The sequence below is a fragment of the Salvelinus fontinalis genome, chromosome 3, assembly GCF_029448725.1.
Source record: "Salvelinus fontinalis isolate EN_2023a chromosome 3, ASM2944872v1, whole genome shotgun sequence".
Classification (NCBI taxonomy): domain Eukaryota; kingdom Metazoa; phylum Chordata; class Actinopteri; order Salmoniformes; family Salmonidae; genus Salvelinus; species Salvelinus fontinalis.
The window spans coordinates 16,436,292-16,459,518 of record NC_074667.1 but is presented as its reverse complement, the minus strand read 5'-3'; the positions used below and the strand labels follow the sequence as shown (position 1 = coordinate 16,459,518).

The window sequence follows — 23,227 nt, the reverse complement described above, 5'->3', positions numbered from 1 at the left end:
AAAATGCCCTATTACTAGGCGTTTCAAAATCAAATAGGAATTCACTGTAATTGTAGGCCAGTGCTGAAATTGATTAATTTCGGCTAACAATTATGTACCATATATATATATATATACTGCTCAAAAAAATAAAGGGAACACTAAAATAACACATCCTAGGTCTGAATGAATGAAATAATCTTATTAAATACATTTTTCTTTACATAGTTGAATGTGCTGACAACAAAATCACACAAAAAATATCAATGGAAATCAAATTTATGGAGGTCTGGATTTGGAGTCACACATAATTAAAGTGGAAACCACACTACAGGCTGATCCAACTTTGATGTAATGTCCTTAAAACAAGTCAAAATGAGGCTCAGTAGTGTGTGTGGCCTCCACGTGCCTGGATGACCTCCCTACAACGCCTGGGCATGCTCCTGATGAGGTGGCGGATGGTCTCCTGAGGGATCTCCTCCCAGACCTGGACTAAAGCATCCGCCAACTCTTGGACAGTCTGTGGTGCAACGTGGCGTTGGTGGATGGAGCGAGACATGATGTCCCAGATGTGCTCAATTGGATTCAGGTCTGGGGAACGGGCGGGCCAATCCATAGCATCAATGCCTTCCTCTTGCAGGAACTGCTGACACACTCCAGCCACATGAGGTCTAGCATTGTCTTGCATTAGAAGGAACCCAGGGCCAACCGCACCAGCATATGGTCTCACAAGGGGTCTGAGGATTTCATCTCGGTACCTAATGGCAGTCAGGCTACCTCTGGCGAGCCCATGGAGGGCTGTGCGGCCCCCCCCAAAGAAATGCCACCCCACACCATGACTGGCCCACCGCCAAACCGGTCATGCTGGAAGATGTTGCAGGCAGCAGAACGTTCTCCACGGCGTCTCCAGACTGTCACGTCTGTCACATGTGCTCAGTGTGAACCTGCTTTCATCTGTGAAGAGCACAGGGCGCCAGTGGCGAATTTGCCAATCTTGGTGTTCTCTGGCAAATGCCAAACGTCCTGCACGGTGTTGGGCTGTAAGCACAACCCCCACCTGTGGACGTCGGGCCCTCATACCACCCTCATGGAGTCTGTTTCTGACTGTTTGAGCAGACACATGCACATGTGTGGCCTGCTGGAGGTCGTTTTGCAGGGCTCTGGCAGTGCTCCTCCTGCTCCTTCTTGCACAAAGGCGGAGGTAGCGGTCCTGCTGCTGGGTTGTTGCCCTCCTACGGCCTCCTCCACGTCTCCTGATGTACTGGCCTGTCTCCTGGTAGCGCCTCCATGCTCTGTACACTACGCTGACAGACACAGCCAACCTTTTTGCCACAGCTCGCATTGATGTGCCATCCTGGATGAACTGCACTACCTGAGCCACTTGTGTGGGTTGTAGACTCCGTCTCATGCTACCACTAGAGTGAGAGCACCGCCAGCATTCAAAAGTGACCAAAACATCAGCCAGGAAGCATAGGAACTGAGAAGTGGTCTGTGGTCACCACCTGCAGAACCATTCCTTTATTGGGGGTGTCTTGCTAATTGGATATAATTTCCACCTTTTGTCTATTCCATTTGCACAACAGCATGTGAACTTTATTGTCAGTCATTGTTGCTTCCTAAGTGGACAGTTTGATTTCACAGAAGGGTGATTGACTTGGAGTTACATTGTTTAAGTGTTCCCTTTATTTTTTTGAGCAGTGTGTGTATATATATATATATATGTTTTACACTGAACCCAAACTGGCTGCACGCGTGCGCCATCGTGCGCATATTTCATTTGTCCCCCTACACCAAACGTGATCATGACACGCAGGTTAAAATATCAAAACAAACTCTGAACCTATGACATTAATTTGAAGACAGGTCGAAAAGCATTAAACATGTATGGCAATTTAGCTAGTTAGCTTGCACTTGCTAGCTACCTTGCTGTTGCTAGCTAATTTGTCCTGGGATATAAAGATTGAGTTGTTATTTTACCTGAAATGCACAAGGTCCTCTACTCTGACAATTAATCCACACATAAAACAGCCAAACGAATTGTTTCTAGTCATCGCTCCTCCTTCTAGGCTTTTTCATCTTTGAACTTATATGGTGATTGGCATCTACACTTTCATAGTATTACCACGACAACCGGCAAAACATTTCGTCTTTCACTCACCCATGTGGGTATAACCAATGAGGAGATGGCACGTGGGTACCTGCTTCTCTAAACCAATGAGGAGATGGGAGAGGCAGGACTTGCACCGCGATCTGCGTCAGAAATAGGAATTACTTCTATTTTAGCCCTTGGCATTGCAGACGCTCGCGAGAAGTGTGGGGAATAACATAGATTTCCTCATTTATTTTTGCGAAGCACGCGACGTGTCTGGTCAGCATGTTATGTTTTTCTACTGTGCATAATGTTTTGTATAGCGGCACAATCATTATTTGAATTCTGGCTTTCTTTCGGGCTAGAGCTCATGTATAGGCCTATGCTTATAAATGTAATGGCAAACATTTACAGTTGAAGTCAGAAGTTTACATACACCTTAGCCAAATACATTTAAACTCAGTTTTCACAATTCCTGACATTTAATCCTAGTAAAAATTACCTGTCTTAGGTCAGTTAGTATCACCACTTTTATTTTAAGAATGTGAAATGTCAGAATAATAGTACAGATAATTATTTATTTCAGCTTTTATTTCTTTCATCACATTCCCAGTGGGTCAGAGGTTTACATACACTCAATTAGTATTTGGTAGCATTGCCTTTAAATTGTTTAACTTGGGTTCCACACGCTTTCCACAATAAGTTGGGTGAATTTTGGCACATTTCTCCTGACAGAGCTGGTGTAACTGAGTCAAGATTGTAGGCCTCTTTGCTGGCACCCGCTTTTTCAGTTCTGCCCACAAATTTTCTACAGGATTGAGGTCAAGGCTTTGTGATGGCCACTCCGATACCCCACAACTTTGGAAGTATGCTTGGGGTCAAACATAACGATGGTCATTATGGTCAAACAGTTCTATTTTTGTTTCATCAGACCAGAGGACGTTTCTCCAAGAAGTATGATCTTTGTCCCCATGTGCAGTTGCAAACCGTAGTCTGGCTTTTTTATGGCAGTTTTGGAGCAGTGCCTTTCAGGTTATGTCGATATAGGATTCGTTCTACTGTGGATATAGATACTTTTGAACCTGTTTCCTCCAGCATCTTCACAAGGTCCTTTGTTGTTTTTCTGGGATTGATTTGCACTTTTCGCACCAAAGTACGTTCATCTCTAGGAGACAGAACGCGTCTCCTTCCTGAGCGGTATGACGGCTGCGTGGTCCCATGGTGTTTATACTTGCGTACTATTGTTTGGACAGATGAACTTGGTATCTTCAGGTGTTTGGAGGCGTACAATTGTTTTGTGAGGTCTTAGCTGATTTCTTTTGATTTTTGCATGATGTCAAGCAAAGAGGCACTGAGTTTGAAGGTATGCCTTGAAATACATCCACAGGGACACCTCCAATAGGCTAATTGACATTTGAGTCAATCCGAAGCTTCTAAAGCCATGACATCGTTTTGTGGATTTTCCCAAGTTGTTTAAGGCATTGTAAATCTACTGTCAGCGTTAACACAGACACATGAGTTCTAAGAACCCTATTCTATTACATAAAACAACCATTTGATGCAATAACAGTATTATAACAATCTTGTAAATACGCCACCATACTTATTTTGTAAATAAGTTTGCTGCTGCCATCTCTTATGACTAATAAGAGCTTCTGGATATCAGAACAGCGATTACTCACCTCGACCTGGACGAAGATTTTTTTTCTTTAATGAGTTTGACGCAAAGTATATACTACTTTTCCGAGACCAAATCCCCATCATTCGCATGAAGAAAAGACAGAAATACAGGTGGCGGAGATCAGGCTACCTTGTGAGAATTCGTCGGCGAGTGGGTAACCAACCTCTACCATCCGTTCTATTTTCATCCACACAGACAAATACAAAGCTCTCCCTCGCCCTCAATTTTGCAAATCTGACCATAAATCTTGCTTACAAGCAAAAACTAAAGCAGGAAGTACCAGTGACTCGCTCAATACGGAAGTGGTCCGATGACACGGATGCTATGCTACAGGACTGTTTTGCTAGTACCGACTGGACAATGTTCCAGGATTCATTCAATGGCATTGAGGAGTATACCACCTCAGTCACCGGGCTTCATCAATAAGTGGATTGGTGACATCGTCCCCACAGTGACTGTGCGTACATATCCCAACCAGAAGCCATGGATTACAGGCAACATCTGCACCGAGCTAAAGGCTAGAGCTGCCGCTTTCAAGGAGCGGGACATTTAACCCGGATGCTTATAAGAAATCACGCTATGCCCTCAGACGAACCATCAAACAGGCAATGCGTCAACGCAGGACTAATATTCAATCCTACTACACCGGCTCTGGCGCTCGTCGGATGTGGCAGGGTTTGCAAACTATTACTTACTACAAAGGGAAAGCAAGCCGCGAACTGCCCAGTGACGTGATCCTACCAGACGAGCTAAATGCCTTTTTATGTTCGCTTCGAGGCAAGCAACACTGAATAGTCATTTTACCTCTACCTACATGTACAACTTACCTCGACTAACCTGTATCCCTGCACATTGACTCAGTACTGGTACCCCCTGTATATAGCCTCGTTGTTGTTACTTTTTATTTGAATTTTTACTTTAGTTTTAGTAAATCATTTCTTATCTCTATTTCTTGAATTGCATTGTGGGTTACGGGCTTGTAAGTAAGCATTTTACGGTAATGTTATGTGTTGTATTTGGCACGTGACATCAAATTTGGTTTGATTGGTAATTTAACTTCACTAGGGTAGGGGGCAGCATTCGGTATTTTGGCTGAAAAGTTTGCCCAAATTTACGTGCCTGCTACTCAGCCATAAAATCTAGAATATGCATATAATTAGTAGATTTGGATAGAAAACACTGAAGTTTCTAAAACGGTTTGAATGATGTCTGTGAGTATAACATAACTCATATGGCAGGCAAAAACCTGAGAAAAAATCCAACCAGGAAGTGGGAAATATGAGGTTTGTAGTTCAAGTCATTGCCTATCGAATATACAGTGTCTATGGGGTCATATTGCACTTCCTAAGGCTTCCACTAGATGTCAATAGTCTTTAGAACCTTGTTTGAGGCTTCTACTGTGAAGTGGGGGCGAATGAGGTCTCTCCCAGAGTGCCATGAGCTGACCACGTGCGTTCACGTGAGAGGTAGCTTGGGTTCATTGCCATTCTAAAGACAAAGGAATTCTCCGGTTGGAACAGTATTGAAGATTTATTTTAAAAACATCCTAAAGATTGATTCTATACATCGTTTGACATGTTTCTACGGACTTTAACGAAGCTTTTTGACTTTTCGTCTGCACCTAGTGATCGCGCCTCATGAATTTTGATTACTGGGTTAAACGCGGGAAACAAAAAGGAGGTATTTGGACATAAATGATGGACTTTATCAAACATTTGTGCTTTCTCTATGATTTGCTTGACCTTCACTTGAACTCTGCATCCAGCAAATGAGTAGATAAAGCATGTCTGGTTGGAGGGGTGTATGCTGGGCGAAGAACATTCAGAAACAAATGTGGAACATTGTGGAACTGTGATTCCTGGGTGTGCATTCTGATGAAGATCATCAAAGGTAAGTGAATATTTATAATGATATTTCTGACTTCTGTTGACTACACATCATGGCGGATATCTGTATGGCTTGGTTTTGTGTCTGAGCGCCGTACTCAGATTGCATGGTGTGCTTTTTCTGTAAAGTAAAAAAAATAAAAAAATCTGACACAGCGGTTGCATTAAAGAGAAGTGGATCTAAAATTCATGCATAACAGTTGTATCTTTTATCAATGTTTATTTTGAGTATTTCTGTAAATTGATGTGGCTCTCTGCAAAATCACCGGATGTTTATGAACTACTGAATGTAACGCGCCAATGTAAACTCAGATTTTTTTATATAAATATGAGCTTTACCGAACAAAATATACATGTATTGTGTAACATGAAGTCCTATGAGTGTCATCTGATGAAGATCATCAACGGTTAGTGATTTAATTTGATCTCTTTCTGCTTTTTGTGACAACTCTCTTTGGCCGGAAAAATGGCTGTTTTTCTGTGACTAGGTACTGACCTAACATAATCGTTTGTTGTGCTTTTGTCATAAAGCCTTTTTGAAATCGGACACTGTGGCTGGATTTACAACAAGTGTATCTTTAAAATGGTGTAAAATACTTCTATGTTTGAGGAATTTTAATTATGGGATTTCTGTTTTGAATTTGGCGCCCTGCAGTTTCACTGGCTGACAAGGTGGGCCACATAACCTCACTAGGATAACCTATTTCTAGCGCATTTGATATTACCTATATTGTGCAAAATTGCTGGGAGCATGGCTGGCAAGTGAGCTGCGTCACATATGCCTAAAATAACATTGTGTTTGGGAGCAGTTCTTGCGGTAGCAGGTGGGAGTCGGACAGAAAGCCAGCGGGTGCGGTATGAAAGCTGCGGGTGCAAGCTTTCATACCGCACGGGTCCCGCTTCTACCACCCCAGCTGCGGGTGGTAGAAGCGGGATAAAGAAATCGGTTCGGCGCAGACCTCTACTGTGCACCATGACAGTTTATTGCTGTTCATTACCGTGTCAGTGTGAAAAGTCGGGAATTAGCTATGGAAACTGACAGATCAATAACGTTACATTGCCATACTATTACAGAGTAATAAAAATTCACATTGCACATAAATAACATCAAAATCAATCTTCAATTGTTCGGCCGATGGTTTCATTCAGGTTTAGTGTAATTGAGGCAAAAAGAATAGCTAATGTTTACCATTTGTTGGCCAGCTCTCTCTAACTCTACATCAACTGGTGAAAGCTACCCAAGTTAATTTACTTCTGTTAAAATAGGACTAATCAAAGACTACAAAAAATGTCCATACAAATAACAGCTGTTAGTGATATGAAGTGGCTATTATTACTATCTGACAGATCGCTAGAGGCTTGAGCTGACCTGGCTGTGGTAGCTAGTGTAGCCAATTTATTCACCTCAGTCGAGAGGGGATGAAACATTCGCTAACGTTACACGTCAGTAATAGCTCAGCACTGTGAATAAACACACGTTTTTTTTCTGTTAAGTTAAACAGCAGTTACCTTGCCAGCCACATCAATCAACTGAAGAGTAGCCAGTTTCTGCTCTTCTTGCATGACCCGTCCCGTGCCCAGTGAAAGTTGCGCCCCTGGAATCTGTTATTCAATGCATCAACAGGAAAAAGCTACCCAAGTTAATTTACTTCTGTTGTAATGGTGGATGAATACTCTCAAATTAAAGCTGACAGTCTACACTAATCTCATAATGGCTCCCCAGTGGCGCAGCGGGCTAAGATGCGTCACTACAAATCCGGGTTCGATCCCGGGCTGTATCACAACCGGCCGTGAACGGGAGTCCCATAGGGCGGCACACATTTGGCCAAGCGTCGTCCGGGTTAGTGGATGGTTTGGCCGGGGTAGGCCGTTATTGTAAAATAAGAATTTGTTCTTAACTGACTTGCCTAGTTAAATAAAACCGTTTCAAATCAAAAGTGCTGGAGTAGAGACAAATAGTCACTTTCCAAAAACTTTTGCACCTCCCCCTATATACTCAAATGGCCTATTTGTTCATGAAGATGTTTTCTGTTTCACTATACAGTTGGACCGCACAGAGAGGGTAGAAAACTGCCAGGACCCCGAGTTCTCCAAGAAGCTGCTCCTGGACTACCACTTTGAGAAGGTGCAGAAGTTGAAGTTCGGTGTCTATGACATAGACAACAAGTCTGTCGATCTGAAGGATGATGACTTCCTGGGGGGGGTTGAGTGCACACTGGGACAGGTGAGGATCTAAGAATGTGTGGACCAATTTGTCCGCATCCTTATGGATCCTTCATTGTGCACATTTTTTTTTCTTAAGTGTAAACTTAACCCAATGTTATAGAATTTCTATACGAATGATGGTGTGCCTACAACAACCAACCATTTTGCCTTTCAGATTGTGTCCAGCAAGACGTTTACCAGACCTCTACAACTGAAGAAGGGGAAGCCTGCAGGCAAAGGCACCATTACTGTAAGTATTTAACTGGCTGTGTAAATGTTGTGATAACAAACATAAGGCTAATGCAAACATTGTCTTGAGATTATCAAATTAGTTCTCTAATTTGTGTTAAATTATGTGTTTTATAGATTACTGCTGAGGAGATAAAGGATAACAGGGCCATAGTGCTGGAGGTGGAGGCTAAAGGCCTGGATAAGAAGGTACAATAGAGGGACTTCTCAGTGCAGTCTTTTCAAATGGAAAGTGGCTTACCTTATTAAGATGTAATAAACAGTTCTGAATTCTCTCCCACCCATTATTTATTCCCCAGTGCTCATTGTTGTCTCTATTGCAGGACTTGTTTGGGAAATCTGATCCATTCCTAGAATTCTTTAAGCAAGGAGATGATGGCAAGTGGCAGCTAGTTCACAGAACAGAGGTACTTATCACCATATTTGTTTGGGATAGCTGCAACCCAATATGTTGAACAAAGACTGGGTATGTCAGAAAGAAAGTAGGCGCACATGTAATTGGTTTCTGTCAGTTCTTGCCAGCGAGTGCAGAGATTCAGGCAGACACGGCTGTAGAGAGGAAGGCTCATCGAAGTTGGTGAAACTCAGAATGAACGTCGTAAAATCACTCATACATTGGAAAAACATTGCATGTATCTTAACATCTTAATGTGTTGTGAACATTTGACATCTATCGTGTTTAATTGCTACCGAGGGCAAGGTAAAATATTAAACTCGATGTCCAGTTTCTAAACACCAATAGCAAGCTTGCTCAAGGGCCGACTTAAGAGTTTGCCTGCCCGGCTACAAGTTTGTTGACGAGCTGGTGACAACCAATTTACGAAGTGAATCGGGAAGAAATAGCCTACAGCAGGATTTTTCAATTCCGCTACTGGAGGGCTGAAACTTTTTTTTGTTTCTACCTGATCGTTAATTGCACTCAACTGGTGTCCCAGGTCTGAATCGGCCCCTTATTAGAAGGAGTGGATGAAACCCCAGTAAGTGTTTTGGCCCTTCCGGACTATCATTAAACACCCCTGGCCTACCTTCATACCACTCTGATACCAGCACATTATATCAGCAAAGTCAAATTACTATACACTGGTTGCTGATCTTCATGTTGTCACAATTGCTTTTTGGGGGGGGGTTGCGCTGTGTATGGGAACTCAACTGCTTTAGTAGTCATGCTTTTCCTCAAGGAAAATGACTACGAGACTGAATACTCATCGGGTGTTCATGACACAGAATACTGGTAATAAATTGTCATGTTTTGCTTCCAAAAGTTTTAGTTGTGTATGTGATTTAAAATGGATTTAGCAGTTATCCGCCATTCATTTCCTCAAGGACACAGAACAAAATAGGCTACTTCACGCGCATTTTACCACCCACGTTTCTTTTAAAATGCCCGCTTCTTTCCACAAGCCCACCACTACTCTGAGACCGGTCCAGAGTACAGCTACCTATTTTTGTAATTAATTCTGTCTGATGAAGTTGTTTTCACCAGAACAGCATGTTTGAAACGTTCTCTAATAAAGTAGTATTTCTTTAATGGAGAGAGTATCGTGCCTGACCTTATTTGTCTATATTGTTATTTTGGCATGGTGCAATTGTAATTTTTATTTGTTGTGACTTGTTTCTCTCAGCCATTTGTGACCCATTTCAGGAAACTAGGTGTATGTTGTGGGTCACTACTTCACAGAGCCGTTTAACCTCTAACGAGCATCTACCCCGGATCCGGGAGCACCCCCGCCACCCCCCCACCCCCACCCCCGCCACCACATTGATTAGCATCGCTAGCATAGCGTCACAATTAAATAGTAGCATCTAAATATCATTAAATCACAAGTCCAAGACACCTAATGAAAGATACAGATCCTGTGAATAAAGCCACCATTTCAGATTTTTTAAATGTTTTACAGGGAAGACAAAATATGTAAATCTATTAGCTAACCACGTTAGCAAAAGACACCACTTTTCTAACTCCATCAGTTTCTTACTCCATCAGGTGCTATCACCAATTCGGCTAAACTAAGATATTGATAGCCACTAACCAAGAAAAAAACTCATCAGATGACAGTCTGATAACATATTTATGGTATAGGATAGGTTTTGTTAGAAAAATGTGCATATTTCAGGTAGATATCATAGTTTACAATTGCACCCACCGTCACAAATGGACTAGAATAAATACATAGCAACGTGTTTACCTAATTACTAATCATCAAACATTTCGTAAAAATACACAGCATACACTAATCGAAAGACACAGATCCTGTGAATACAGACAATATTTCAGATTTTCTAAGTGTCTTACAGCGAAAACACAATAAATCGTTATATTAGCATACCACATACGCAAACGTTACCCGAGCACTGATTCTAGCCAAAGAGAGCGATATCATATCATCGCCAAAATATATTAATTTTTTCACTAACCTTCTCAGAATTCTTCCGATGACACTCCTGTAACATCAGATTACAACATACATATACAGTTTGTTCGAAAATGTGCATATTTAGCCACCAAAATCATGGTTAGACAATGAGAAAAGTTGCCCAGCTGGTCAGACAATGTCGTGCGCCATATTAGACAGTGATCTAGTCGTATACATAAATACTCATAAACGTGACTAAAAAATATAGGGTGGACAGCGATTGATAGACAATTTAATTCTTAATACAATCGCTGATTTACATTTTTTAAATTATCCTTACTTTTCAATACAGTTTGCGCCAAGCGAAGCTACGTCAAACAAAATGGCGTCATAAGCGATTAACATTTCTCGACAGAAACACGATTTATCATAATAAATTGTTCCTACTTTGAGCTGTTCTTCCATCAGAATCTTGGGCAAAGAATCCTTTCTTGGGTCTAATCGTCTTTTGGTCGAAAGCTGTCCTCTTGCCATGTGGAAATGCCAACTGCGTTCGGCATGAACTGGAAACCTGCCCGGCGCTTCAACGTGTCTCAGAAATAAATGTCCCAAAATGCGCACTAAACGGATATAAATTGCTATAAAACGGTTTAAATTAACTACCTTATGATGTTTTTAACTCCTATAACAAGTAAAAACATGACCTGAGAAATATTACTGGCTCCACTAATGCTTGGAAAAAGAACGGGTCGGTGTCCACCGTGCGTCCTGCGCAGCTGGAAAGGAGTTCCTACCTACACGTGTTTTTGTTTTATAGTGGCTGTGATTGGGCAATCGATACCATTCAAAGCGTCATCACGTAAAGGCATCCAGGGGAAGACGTAAGCAGTGTCCGTATCCTTATAGCATTCACAGTGGCCTTTAAACTGACTCCAGATCAGGGGCCAAAATGTGTGAAATCTGACTCCATGTCAGGGAAATTGCTGTAGAATGAGTTCTGTTCCACTCAGAGACAAAATTCCAACGGCTATAGAAACTAGAGACTGTTTTCTATCCAATAATAGTAATAATATGTATATTGTACGATAAAGTAGGAGAGTAGGAAGCCGTTTAATCTGTAATGCAAATATGCTAATGAGTAAACAGCACCCCCTGTAGTCGCAAGAAGTTAAACAAACTTTAAAAAATTATCACAATTCGTTTTTTGGAAATGTAAATTCACGTTCGAGAATGCATGTGCCTTAATAACAAACTTGTATGCCATCTGTAAATACGAATACAATTCTTTAAATTACGAGTCTAGTTGGTTTAGCCAAAGAAAAGTCAGCAACCTTCCCGCTAGCCATGATTGGCTGAGATAATGAGTGAGCTGGACATGCTGAGAGATGATTTTGGATTGGTCTGCCATATAACACGCTTCTGTCTATTTGAGCTAGTCAGTATGTCTAGGTAATCCTAACGCAGCTTTTTTTTTTATGTATTGTGTTTTAAAACTGCATGTTGCTCTCTGAAATCAGTGGAATTCAAGTATGATACTTTCCAGATTACATCTTCAAACTAAGGGCAACCATGGCATCCGACAGGAGACGGGTCCAACCATGAATGATAGTCTGGCTAGCTACATTGTCAGATATTACATGTTTCTAATTTTGACAGAGCCATTTACTTGGCTAGCTATAGCCTAATGTTAGCTAGCTAACATTGAAACTGGTTGGTTCGCTACCTGCAGATTCATGCAGGGTAGTAACGTCATGAGTTGTGATTATGGTTCATTGTTTACCAATCTAGCTAATGTTAGCTGGCTGGCTCGCTAGCTAACGTTACGTATATGCCCTTATTATTTGTATCTCAGAGCTATTTGCTTAGCTAGCTATAGCTTAGTGTTAGCTAGCTAACATTGAACCTGGTTGCTTAGCTACCTGCAGGGTAATAACATCATGAGTTGTGATTTATGGTTCGTTGTTTACCTAGCTAGCTAGCTACGAACGCTCAACACCCATTGAATATGGCCCGTGCCCGTAAACTCATCGGCCAGAGCGTGCGCGATGGTGGGCTAAATCTTAAGAGGGTGTGAATGATGCTGAATTGGTGTAGACAAAGAACAGCTCTCCAGGAGAAGTACCAAAACATTCAAAGGCCATTTTCTTAAAAGTGAGTTTACAAATTTTAGCATTCAAAGCAAAATCACATTCCCGTTGTTCCTCAACTGTGTGATATACCATTTTGTAGCTCTGAGTCTCTACTGGGGTTGCACATTTTGGGGAATATTCAGAGGTGGAAACTTTCCGTCGGAATTAACAGAAATATATGCAAATTAATATAATTTAAATGTAGATGTTTATTGCATTGGAAATGGAGACAGAAACCTAAACCTTTTACCTTATCATAAGTAGACATAATTGCAAATGATTCACTCCTTCCAATAGAAATAAAAAACAATTCAGTTACCAATTGAACTTTAATTAAATGAGTTGACTCTTCACATGGGATGATTTTACTGAACAACAAAATTGAATATTGAGTGATCCCCCAATTATCCATTGCATCTCCCAAAAACATTTTCAATATACATCTGTAAAATGATAGAGGAAGACAACCAAAGCTTTAGTTTCTAGACTCGGGCTTCCATGTCTTCTCCCTGGAGCTCCTCAATGTCCACCTCTTGAACATCAGACTGAGGCCTCATCTTCAGTCACTTTCCAACCTTGTTGAGGATGACTCGTTGTCAGGCTCAAAAAGCCTCAAATTTGCCCGGATGGCAAACAATTTTTCAGCCCTTGTATTGGTCAGCCTGTTGCGTGCTTTAGAGTGTGTGTGTTCCCAAACAAGGACCAGTTGCGCTCTGAGGCGGCTATTGTTGGTGGGATTTGTAGGATGATGGAGGCAACAGGGGAAAGAGTCTCAGATCCACACAGTTCCTTCCACCAGGTGGCTGATGAGATATGTTGGCACGACTGCCATATTGCATCTCCATCCCAAAGCCCTTGCTTGGAAGTGTACTTCGCCAGACTGCCAAGAACCTTGCCCTCATCCAGGCCACGGTGGTGAGACACGGTAGTGATAACACCATGGGCCTTGTTAATCTCTGCACCAGACAGGATGCTCTTGCCAGCATACTTGGGGTCCAACATGTACGCTGCCACGTGTATGGGCTTCAGGCAGAAGTCTTCACGCTTTTTGATGTATTTCAGAACTGCAGTTTCCTCTGCTTGGACCAACAGTGAAGTGGGCAGGGCAGTAGGATTTATTCTCTTACATCTGCAAGCAGAGTCCGAACATCAGACAGGATGGCATTGTCTCCCTTAAGCTGTGCAATGGCTACTGCTATAGGTTTCAGGCTGCTTACCACTCTCCCAAAATACATCATCCAGGAGGATCCTCCTGGTGGGGCTGTCCATATCGGCACTGTGACATGGCCATTTCTTGGAAAGACTCCTTCCCCTCCAGGAGACTGTCAAACATGATGACAACACCACCCCAACGGGTGTTGCTGGGCAGCTTCAATGTGGTGCTCTTATTCTTCTCACTTTGCTTGGTGACGTAGTTTGCTGCTATAACTTGACTCTCTTGTAGAGTGTAACCATTGTTTTCAGTGCCATGATGTCCTTGAGGAGCAGATTCAATGCATGAGCAGCCGATGGGTGTGATGTGAGGGTAGGACTCCTCCACTTTAGACCAAGCAGCCTTCATGTTTGCAGCATTGTCTGTCACCAGTGTAAATACCTTCTGTGGTCCAAGGTCATTGACTGCCTTCAGCTCATCTGCAATGTAGAGACCGGTGTGTCTGTCCCTTGTGTCTGTGCTCTTGGTTGAGGGGTGGAGTTGATGTAGTTCATTATTCCTTGCCCACAAACATTCAACCACCCATCAGAGATGATTGCAATACAGTCTGCTTTCTCTATGATTTGCTTGACCTTCACTTGAACTCTGCATCCAGCAAATGAGTAGATAAAGCATGTCTGGTTGGAGGAGTGTATGCTGGGCGAAGAACATTCAGAAATCTCTTCGAATACCCATTGCCTGTGAGCATCAAAGGTGAACCAGTTGCATACACAGCTTGAGCAAGACATTCATCAGCCTTTCTCTGACCTACGTTCCTCCATTGAGTCAAAAAAACGTAGAGGACCATGAGCTGTTGCTATCGATAAAGTGTCTTCATCATTTTTACCTCAAATAGAAGAAGAGGGACTTTTGTCAGAGGTTGCTTGTGAGCACCGAGGGAACTTTATGCACTTGGCCAGATGATTCTGCAACTTTGTTGCATTCTTCACATATGATTTGGCACATTATTTTCAAATGTACACAGCTTTTCATTCTACATTAGCTGCAGTGAAATGTCTCCACATCAGATAGTGCCCGTTGCATTTTCCTGTAAAGATTAGAAAACGATGAGTAAAAAAATAATAATACAATTCCATCTACAGATAAATAGTTATGCAGTTAGATTTAAACAACTCTTTTGTATGAAATGTTTTAAAATAAAATGTGAATTAACACTCCTCATTTAGCAGGCTCAAGCGAGCTAAAACCCACATGGTAGCAAAAACTAACTAGCAGAAAGTGTTAAGTTAGAAATGATTTAAACACTTTGCTGTAGGCTACTCTTTAACAGTTAACAAAAATGTATGTATGTCATATAAAATATACACACTCCACCCAGTATTGTAATCAAAACTTACCAGAAAGCATGTAGTCCTTGGCTCAGACAGTGTAGTGTGGGCTTAAAGGATCTCATTAGTGTGCAAGATCTTGAGAATCAGCTGTACATGTGATGGAAGAATGCACTGTGCCTGCAAAGGGTTGCAATTCCATTGAATTGGGGATAGTGTAACTAAAATATGCCACAAGACCTAGAATTGCCTTATGTGTATCCCACAAAAAAGGTTCACTGTTAAGATAACTTTTTTGACGAATTTAAGCAAAATTTGCAGAAAGTTTCCGACGCTTTGCAACCAAGTCTCTTTTATCCAATGTAAAAAATATAATTAAAAAAATACAATTAAAAATGTTGTTACATAAGACCGATTTGAGCCAGTCAGTCACATTTGAACTTTTTTTATTTTACATTCTCTTTGTATTTATTTTGTTAGGTTGTCAAGAATAATCTGAGTCCGTCATGGAAGAAATTCACTGTGGCTCTGCAAACATTCTGCAACTGTGACATGAGCAAACCAATCAAGGTATGAATAGCTAAAAGACCATGGCATTTGGCAGACCTGCACTAGCATGTAGAGAACTTTCAGAGCTTATGGTGTCCTATAGAACCTGTTGAATTAGATATTGTGACAACAAAAAAGTTGTTTTTGTCTTGATATAACCTACAGCCCTATTGTTATGGTATCTCTGACCTACTGTAGCCCCAGGGCTTACCTATGTGTCTGTTACTGGCAGGTCACTTGTTACGATAAGGACGAAGACACCAGTTCAGATATGATAGGCGAGTTTACTTGCACTACCCGCCAGCTTTTGGATGCTAAAGACCGTGCGGTGAGCCAAAGAGAACCTCTGTCCTTTTGTCTCTCTTAAACTCCCTCTCTCCTGTCCCCCTTCCCCAGGTCCACTGCTCTGATTATGATAGTGATGGCTCGCATGACCTTATCGGTGTTTTCCAAACTAATGTGTCTGAGCTGCAGAAAGCTGCCCATGGTTCGCCGGTGAGACCATGTATTTTTCTTCTAGCACTTTTACTTTTTGCTTGCCTTACTATTAAGCTGCTGTCTCTCTATTGGTCCCACTTGACATTAAATTGTAAAGATACCATGTTGTATGAATTTAGTTGTTTTGTGTAATTGTATCCCACTACACAGTAACTTCACTAACTACTCACTATATTTTTTTTTGCCAGTTTCTGATTACAATTTAATCCTTGTTCTGTGCCTTTACAGTATAGATACCATATGCATTATATGTTAACTACATGTGTAAGAGTTGAGCAGCTTAATGTAAAGTGTTTCTGCCTCATGTATCTAATCATGGTGATGGTAGTTTTGTAGTTGAGGAAGTTTTATATATTGCCCATTGTGATCAGGTGGAGTTTGACTGTGTCCATCCAGAGAAGAAGAAGAAGAAGAAGAGTTACAAAAACTCTGGAGTAATCAGTGTCAAGGGCTGCCAGGTAGGTTATAATTATACTGAACAAAAATATCAAATGCAACATGCAACAATTTCAACGATTTTACTGAGTTACAGTTCATAAATGGAAATCAGTCAATTGAAATAAATGAATTAGGCCCTAATCTATAGATTTCACATGGGTGGGCCTTCTCCAAATTGGGTGGGTCTATGCCCTCCCAGGCTCACCCATGTGAAAACCATAGATTAGGGCCTAATTCATTTATTTCAATTGACTGATTTCCACCCACTGGGGTGCCAGCCTCAGCCAATCAGACCATCCCGCAGGTGAGGCCAGATATGGAGGCTGTGGGCTGGCGTGGTTGCACATGGTCTGCGGTTGTGAGGCTGGTTGGACATACTGCCAAATTCTCTAAAACAACAGAGGTGGCTTATGATAGAGAAATAAACATTCAATTCTCTGACAACAGCTCTGCTGGACATACCTGTAATCAGCATGCCAACTGCACTCTTCCTCAACTTGAGACATCTGGCATTGTCTTGTGACAAAACTGCACATTTTAGTGGCCTTTTATTGTCCACAGCACAAGGTGCACCTGTGTAATGATCATGTTGTTTAATCAGCGTCTTGATATGTCACACCTGTCAGGTGGATGTATTATCTTGGCAAAGGAGAAAATCTCACTAAAGGGATATAAACACATTTATGCACAAAATTTGAGAAATGTTTTTTTTGCATATGGAACATTTCTGGGATTTTTTATTTCAGGTCATGGAACATGGGACCAACACTTTAAATGTTGCGTTTATATTTTTGTTCAGTATAATTGCACAGTAGCTTATCATTATCCCTTAGATTTTACCCTATTTTTAAAAGTTGATACTTGAAGTTGATAAAGTTGATCAATTGTAATTTCCCCCTAGATACAGGCACAGTACACATTCCTAGACTATGTCATGGGAGGTTGCCAAGTAAATTTTACGGTAAGTGCAGGCTCTTCAGATACAATCAGAAGTAAGATGTTGATGTTTTGTTTATTAGCTCATGTCTAAAACTCAAGCAATATGTTTGATGGATTGAAAATGTGTGATGTGGTTGTCCCACCTAGCTATCTTAAGATGAATGCACTAACTAAATCGCTCTGAATAAGAGTGTCTGCTAAATTACTTAAATGTCAAATGTAAAAGGCTGAGGGATGGGTCTGGAGAAATGTAACCACTCTCAAAATAGAGTACATATTTTACAGCAATTACAAACAATTGATTAAAACAAGCTTATATTTGTGGTTCTGATGTGGTATGGCAAATAGACTAAGCTCAAGAGGCATTTACAAGTTCTTTAAGAATCAATGGCTAGATCTATAAAATTCCAAAATTTAAAGTACCATTCCCGGATTGCTTTTTGTACCAGTTGGACCATCACTCATGGTTCCTATATTTTTCTAAGGTGGGCATTGACTTCACTGGGTCAAACGGCGACCCTCGCTCTCCACAGTCCCTGCATTACCTGAGTCCTGATGGTCTGAACCAGTACCTGTCGGCCACATGGTCAGTGGGCCTTGTGGTCCAGGACTATGACACGTAAGAAGAACTTTCTGCTCAGTAGAACGCCGAAGAGGGAGAGACCATGAGTAGATTTAATAGATGGCTAAATTCAGATTCCCTACCCTTCTCCTCAGTGTACACTTGTTCACCACCCACGCATTTAAAATAAATTATCTGGTGTAACGAATATGGTGGGTACGCTCTCCAGCCCATGCTGACACCAGTCCAATGCTGTTAAATTTATGAGAGGAAGAGGGAACTGCACATTTTGGGGGAGAGGCAAAGGGAATCTGAATACAGCAACTGAGATGAATAAGAGCACATGTCTTGACTTCCTGGTTGGGCAGATTTAGGTCATGGAAATGTTAAGCCCTGAGGATCATTACAAAATTGTTATTTCTATAGAGGCGTGGACCTAAATGGACTAACATGGCAGGTTTGGCCTGTTACTCTGTGACTCTCTTGTATTGAGGCGTGGACAACATCCCTCCATTGTTTTCATGGTCATTGTGATAGTTTACTCAAATCTCAAGTTATATGCGCTTCCTCAGTGACAAACTCTTCCCTGCCTTTGGATTTGGAGCTCAAGTGCCCCCAGACTTCAAGGTTAGATAAAAAATAAATAAAAGAATCATGGGTAAATATTTCAGGAAAACACGTTTTATAAATTAGTAAATTGTTGTGTTATTAACCCTGCAGGTATCCCATGAATTTGCACTGAACTTCAACCCAAGTAATCCTTACTGTCAAGGTAAATATTTCCCTTCTGTGAAGTGTGTATGTTAATATTATCCATGTCCATCAGCATGACTATCACCTCATGTTTATTAATCTAACCTGTTTAGATTAAATTAAACCATACTCTACCTGTTGTTGGTCAAGATGCATAATGATTTATTCATTCATTTATTTGCCATTTGAAACATATAAACCTACAGCGGCCATACTCAATACGAACAACACCGAATTGATTTTCCTCTGTCAACCGAATGCGCAGCTTAGTTCTTAGAACCGTGATTATGTGTGTAACCACCAATATCAAATTGTTTTTGTCACATGCGCCGAATACAACAGGTGTAGACCTTACCGTGAAATGCTTGCTTACATGCCCTTAACCAACAATGCAGTTTTAAGAAAAATACCTAAAAAAAGAAAACAAATGGTTAAAGAGCAGCAGTAAAATAACAATAGTAAAGCTATGTACAGGGGGTACCGGTACATGTGCGGGGGCACCGGTTAGTCAAGGTAATATGTACATGTAGGTAGAGTTATTCAAGTGACTATGCATAGATGATAAACAGAGTAGCAGGAGCTGAGGGGGCACAATGCAAATAGTCTGGGTAGCCATTTGATTAGATGTTCAGGAGTCTTATGGCTTGGTGGTAGAAGCTGTTTAGAAGCCTCTTGGACCTAGACTTGGCCTTCCGGTGCCGCTTGCCATGCGTTAGCAGAGAGAACAGTCTATGACTAGGGTGATGTACTGGGCCATACGCACTACCCTCTGTGCCTTGCGGTCGGAGGCCGAGCAGTTGACATACCAGGCAGTGATGCAACCCATCAGGATGCTCTCAATGGTGCAGCTGTAGAACCTTTTGAGGATCTGAGAACCCATGACAAATCTTTTCAGTCTCCTGAGGGGGAATAGGTTTTGTTGTGCCCTCTTCACGACACACGTCTTGGTGTGCTTGGACCATGTTAGTTTGTTGGTGATGTGGACGCAAGGAACTCTCAACCTGCGCCACTACAGCCCCGTCGATGAGAATAGGGGCGTGCTCGGTCCTCCTTTTCCTGTAGACCGCAATCATCTCCTTTTGTCTTGATAACGTTGAGGGAGAGGTTGTTTACCTGGCACAACACAGCCTATAGGGAGGTCAGAGACCTGGCCGTCTCGTCGTTGTCAGTGATACCACTGTTATCATCTGCAAATGTAATGATGGTGTTGGAGTCGTGCCTGGCCATGCAGTCATGAGTGAAAAGGGAGAACAGGAGGGGACTGGGCCCTGAGGGGCCCCCATGTTGAGGATCAGCCTGGCGGATGTGTTGTTACCTACTCTTACCACCTGGGGGTGGCCCGTCAGGAAGTCCAGGATCCAGTTGCAGAGGGAGGTGTTTATTCCCAGGGTCTTTAGCTTAGTTATGAGCTTTGAGCTCTCGGCTGTGCTTCCCTTTGTTGTCTGTAATAGTTTTCAAGCCCTGCCACGTCGGAGCCGGTGAAGTACGATTCGATCTTAGTCCTGTATTGACGCTTTGCCTGTTTTGATGGTTTGTTGGAGATTATTGCGGGAATTCTTATAAGCTTCTGGGTTAGTCTCGCTCCTTGGAAGCGGTAGCTCTACCCTTTAGCTTAGCGTGGATGTTGCCTGTAATCCATGGCTTCTGGTTGGGGTATGTACGTGCAGTCACTGGGAACGACGTCATCGAAGCACTTATTGATGAAGCCAGTACCTACTGTGGTGTACTCCTCAATTCAATCGGAAGAATCCCGAAACATATTCAAGTCTGTGCTAGCAAAACAGTCCTGTAGCTTAGCATCATTAGCCAGCAGCATACCACCCTGCATACCACTACTGGCTTGCTTCTGAAGCTAAGCAGGGTTGGTCCTGGTCAGGCCCTGGATGGGAGACCAGATGCTGCTGGAAGTGGTGTTGGAGGGCCAGTAGGAGGCACTCTTTCCTCTGGTCTAAAAAAAAATATCCCAATGCCCCAGGGCAGTGATTGGGGACACTGCCCTGTGTAGGGTGCCGTCTTTCGGATGGGACGTTAAACGGGTGTCCTGACTCTCTGAGGTCATTAAAGATCCCATGGCACTTATCGTAAGAGTAGGGGTGTTAACCCCGGTGTCCTGGCTAAATTCCCAATCTGGCCCTCAAACCATCATGGTCACCTAATAATCCCCAGTTTACAATTGGCTCATTCATCCCCCTCTCCCCTGTAACTATTCCCCAGGTCGTTGCTGCAAATGAGAACGTGTTCTCAGTCAACTTACCTGGTAAAATAATGGTAAAAAAAAAAAAAAAAAAAAAAAATCTGCTTCATCTGACCACTTTCTTATTGATCTTGTCACTGGTGCATCCTGCTTTCATTTTTGCTTGTAATCAGGAGGATAGAATTATGGTCAGATCTGCCAAATGGAGGGTGATGGATAGCTTTGTACATGTCTCTGTGTGGAGTAAAGGTGGCTTACAGTTTTTTTTAAACCCCCCCCCCCCCTCTGGTTGCACATTTAACATGCTGATAGAGATGAGGTAAAACGGATTGAAGTTTCCCAGCATTAAAGTCCCCGTCCACTAGGAGCGCCACCTCTGGATGAGCATTTTCCTGTTTGCTTATGGCGGTATACAGCTCATTGAGTGTGGTTTTAGCACCAGCATCGGTTTGTGGTGGTAAATAGACAGCTACGAAGAATATAAATAAACTCTCTTGGTAGATAGTGTGGTCTACGTCTTATGAGTTACTCTACCTTAGGTGAGCAAAACCTTGAGACGTCCTTAGATATCGTGCACCAGCTGTTATTTACAAATATACACTGCTCAAAAAAATAAAGGGAACACTTAAAAAACACAATGTAACTCCAAGTCAATCACACTTCTGTGAAATCAAACTGTCCACTTAGGAAGCAACACTGATTGACAATAAATTTCACATGCTGTTGTGCAAATGGAATAGACAAAAGGTGGAAATTATAGGCAATTAGCAAGACACCCCCAATAAAGGAGTGGTTCTGCAGGTGGTGACCACAGACCACTTCTCAGTTCCTATGCTTCCTGGCTGATGTTTTGGTCACTTTTGAATGCTGGCGGTGCTTTCACTCTAGTGGTAGCATGAGACGGAGTCTACAACCCACACAAGTGGCTCAGGTAGTGCAGCTCATCCAGGGTGGCACATCAATGCGAGCTGTGGCAAGAAGGTTTGCTGTGTCTGTCAGCATAGTGTCCAGAGCATGGAGGCGCTACCAGGAGACAGGCCAGTACATCAGGGGACGTGGAGGAGGCCGTAGGAGGGCAACAACCCAGCAGCAGGACCGCTACCTCCTCCTTTGTGCAAGGAGGTGCACTGCCAGAGCCCTGCAAAATGACCTCCAGCAGGCCACAAATGTGCATGTGTCTGCTCAAACGGTCAGAAACAGATTCCATGAGGGTGGTATGAGGGCCCGACGTCCACAGGTGGGGGTTGTGCTTACAGCCCAACACCGTGCAGGATGTTTGGCATTTGCCAGAGAACACCAAGATTGGCAAATTTGCCACTGGCGCCCTGTGCTCTTCACAGATGAAAGCAGGTTCACACGCACATGTGACAGACGTGAGAGTCTGGAGACGCCGTGAAGAACGTTCTGCTGCCTGCAACATCCTCCAGCATGACCGGTTTGGCGGTGGGTCCGTCATGGTGTGGGGTGGCATTTCTTTGGGGGGGCCGCACAGCCCTCCATGTGCTCGTCAGAGGTAGCCTGACTGCCATTAGGTACCGAGATGAGATCCTCAGACCCCTTGTGAGACCATATGCTGGTGCGGTTGGCCCTGGGTTCCTCCTAATGCAAGACAATGCTAGACCTCATGTGGCTGGAGTGTGTCAGCAGTTCCTGCAAGAGGAAGGCATTGATGCTATGGACTGGCCCGCCCGTTCCCCAGACCTGAATCCAATTGAGCACATCTGGGACATCATGTCTCGCTCCATCCACCAACGCCACGTTGCTCCACAGACTGTCCAGGAGTTGGCGGATGCTTTAGTCCAGGTCTGGGAGGAGATCCCTCAGGAGACCATCCGCCACCTCATCAGGAGCATGCCCAGGCGTTGTAGGGGGTCATACAGGCACGTGGAGGCCACACACACTACTGAGCCTCATTTTGACTTGTTCTAAGGACATTACATCAAAGTTGGATCAGCCTGTAGTGTGGTTTTCCACTTTAATTTTGAGTGTGACTCCAAATCCAGACCTCCATGGGTTGATAAATTTGATTTCCATTGATAATTTTAGTGTGATTTTGTTGTCAGCACATTTAACTATGTAAAGAAAAAAGTATTTAATAAGAATATTTAATTCATTCAGATCTAGGATGTGTTATTTTAGTGTTCCCTTTATTTTTTTGAGCAGTGTACATAGACCGCCACCCCTTGTCTTACCAGAGGTGGCTGTTCTATCTTGCCGATGCTGTATGGTATTCATGTTGTT

General features: G+C 42.6%; 1 protein-coding gene across 3 annotated transcripts in view; it reads left to right on the top strand.

Annotated features, from left to right (window-relative positions):
• LOC129840012 (copine-3-like) overlaps positions 1 to 23,227 on the top strand; it is a 79,919-nt gene that overhangs the window by 47,355 nt on the left and 9,337 nt on the right. For 2 of the 3 annotated variants that reach the window (XM_055907816.1, XM_055907807.1), the window contains exons 3-13: positions 7,680 to 7,859; positions 8,016 to 8,090; positions 8,207 to 8,278; positions 8,413 to 8,496; positions 15,534 to 15,623; positions 15,999 to 16,097; positions 16,472 to 16,558; positions 17,440 to 17,499; positions 17,963 to 18,096; positions 18,612 to 18,666; positions 18,760 to 18,811. In XM_055907816.1, coding sequence (XP_055763791.1) covers positions 7,680 to 7,859; positions 8,016 to 8,090; positions 8,207 to 8,278; positions 8,413 to 8,496; positions 15,534 to 15,623; positions 15,999 to 16,097; positions 16,472 to 16,558; positions 17,440 to 17,499; positions 17,963 to 18,096; positions 18,612 to 18,666; positions 18,760 to 18,811 — 988 coding nt within the window. Of the gene's footprint in view, positions 1 to 7,679; positions 7,860 to 8,015; positions 8,091 to 8,206; positions 8,279 to 8,412; positions 8,497 to 15,533; positions 15,624 to 15,834; positions 15,931 to 15,998; positions 16,098 to 16,471; positions 16,559 to 17,439; positions 17,500 to 17,962; positions 18,097 to 18,611; positions 18,667 to 18,759; positions 18,812 to 23,227 lie in introns of all 3 variants that reach the window. The other variant, XM_055907825.1, reaches the window with a different exon arrangement.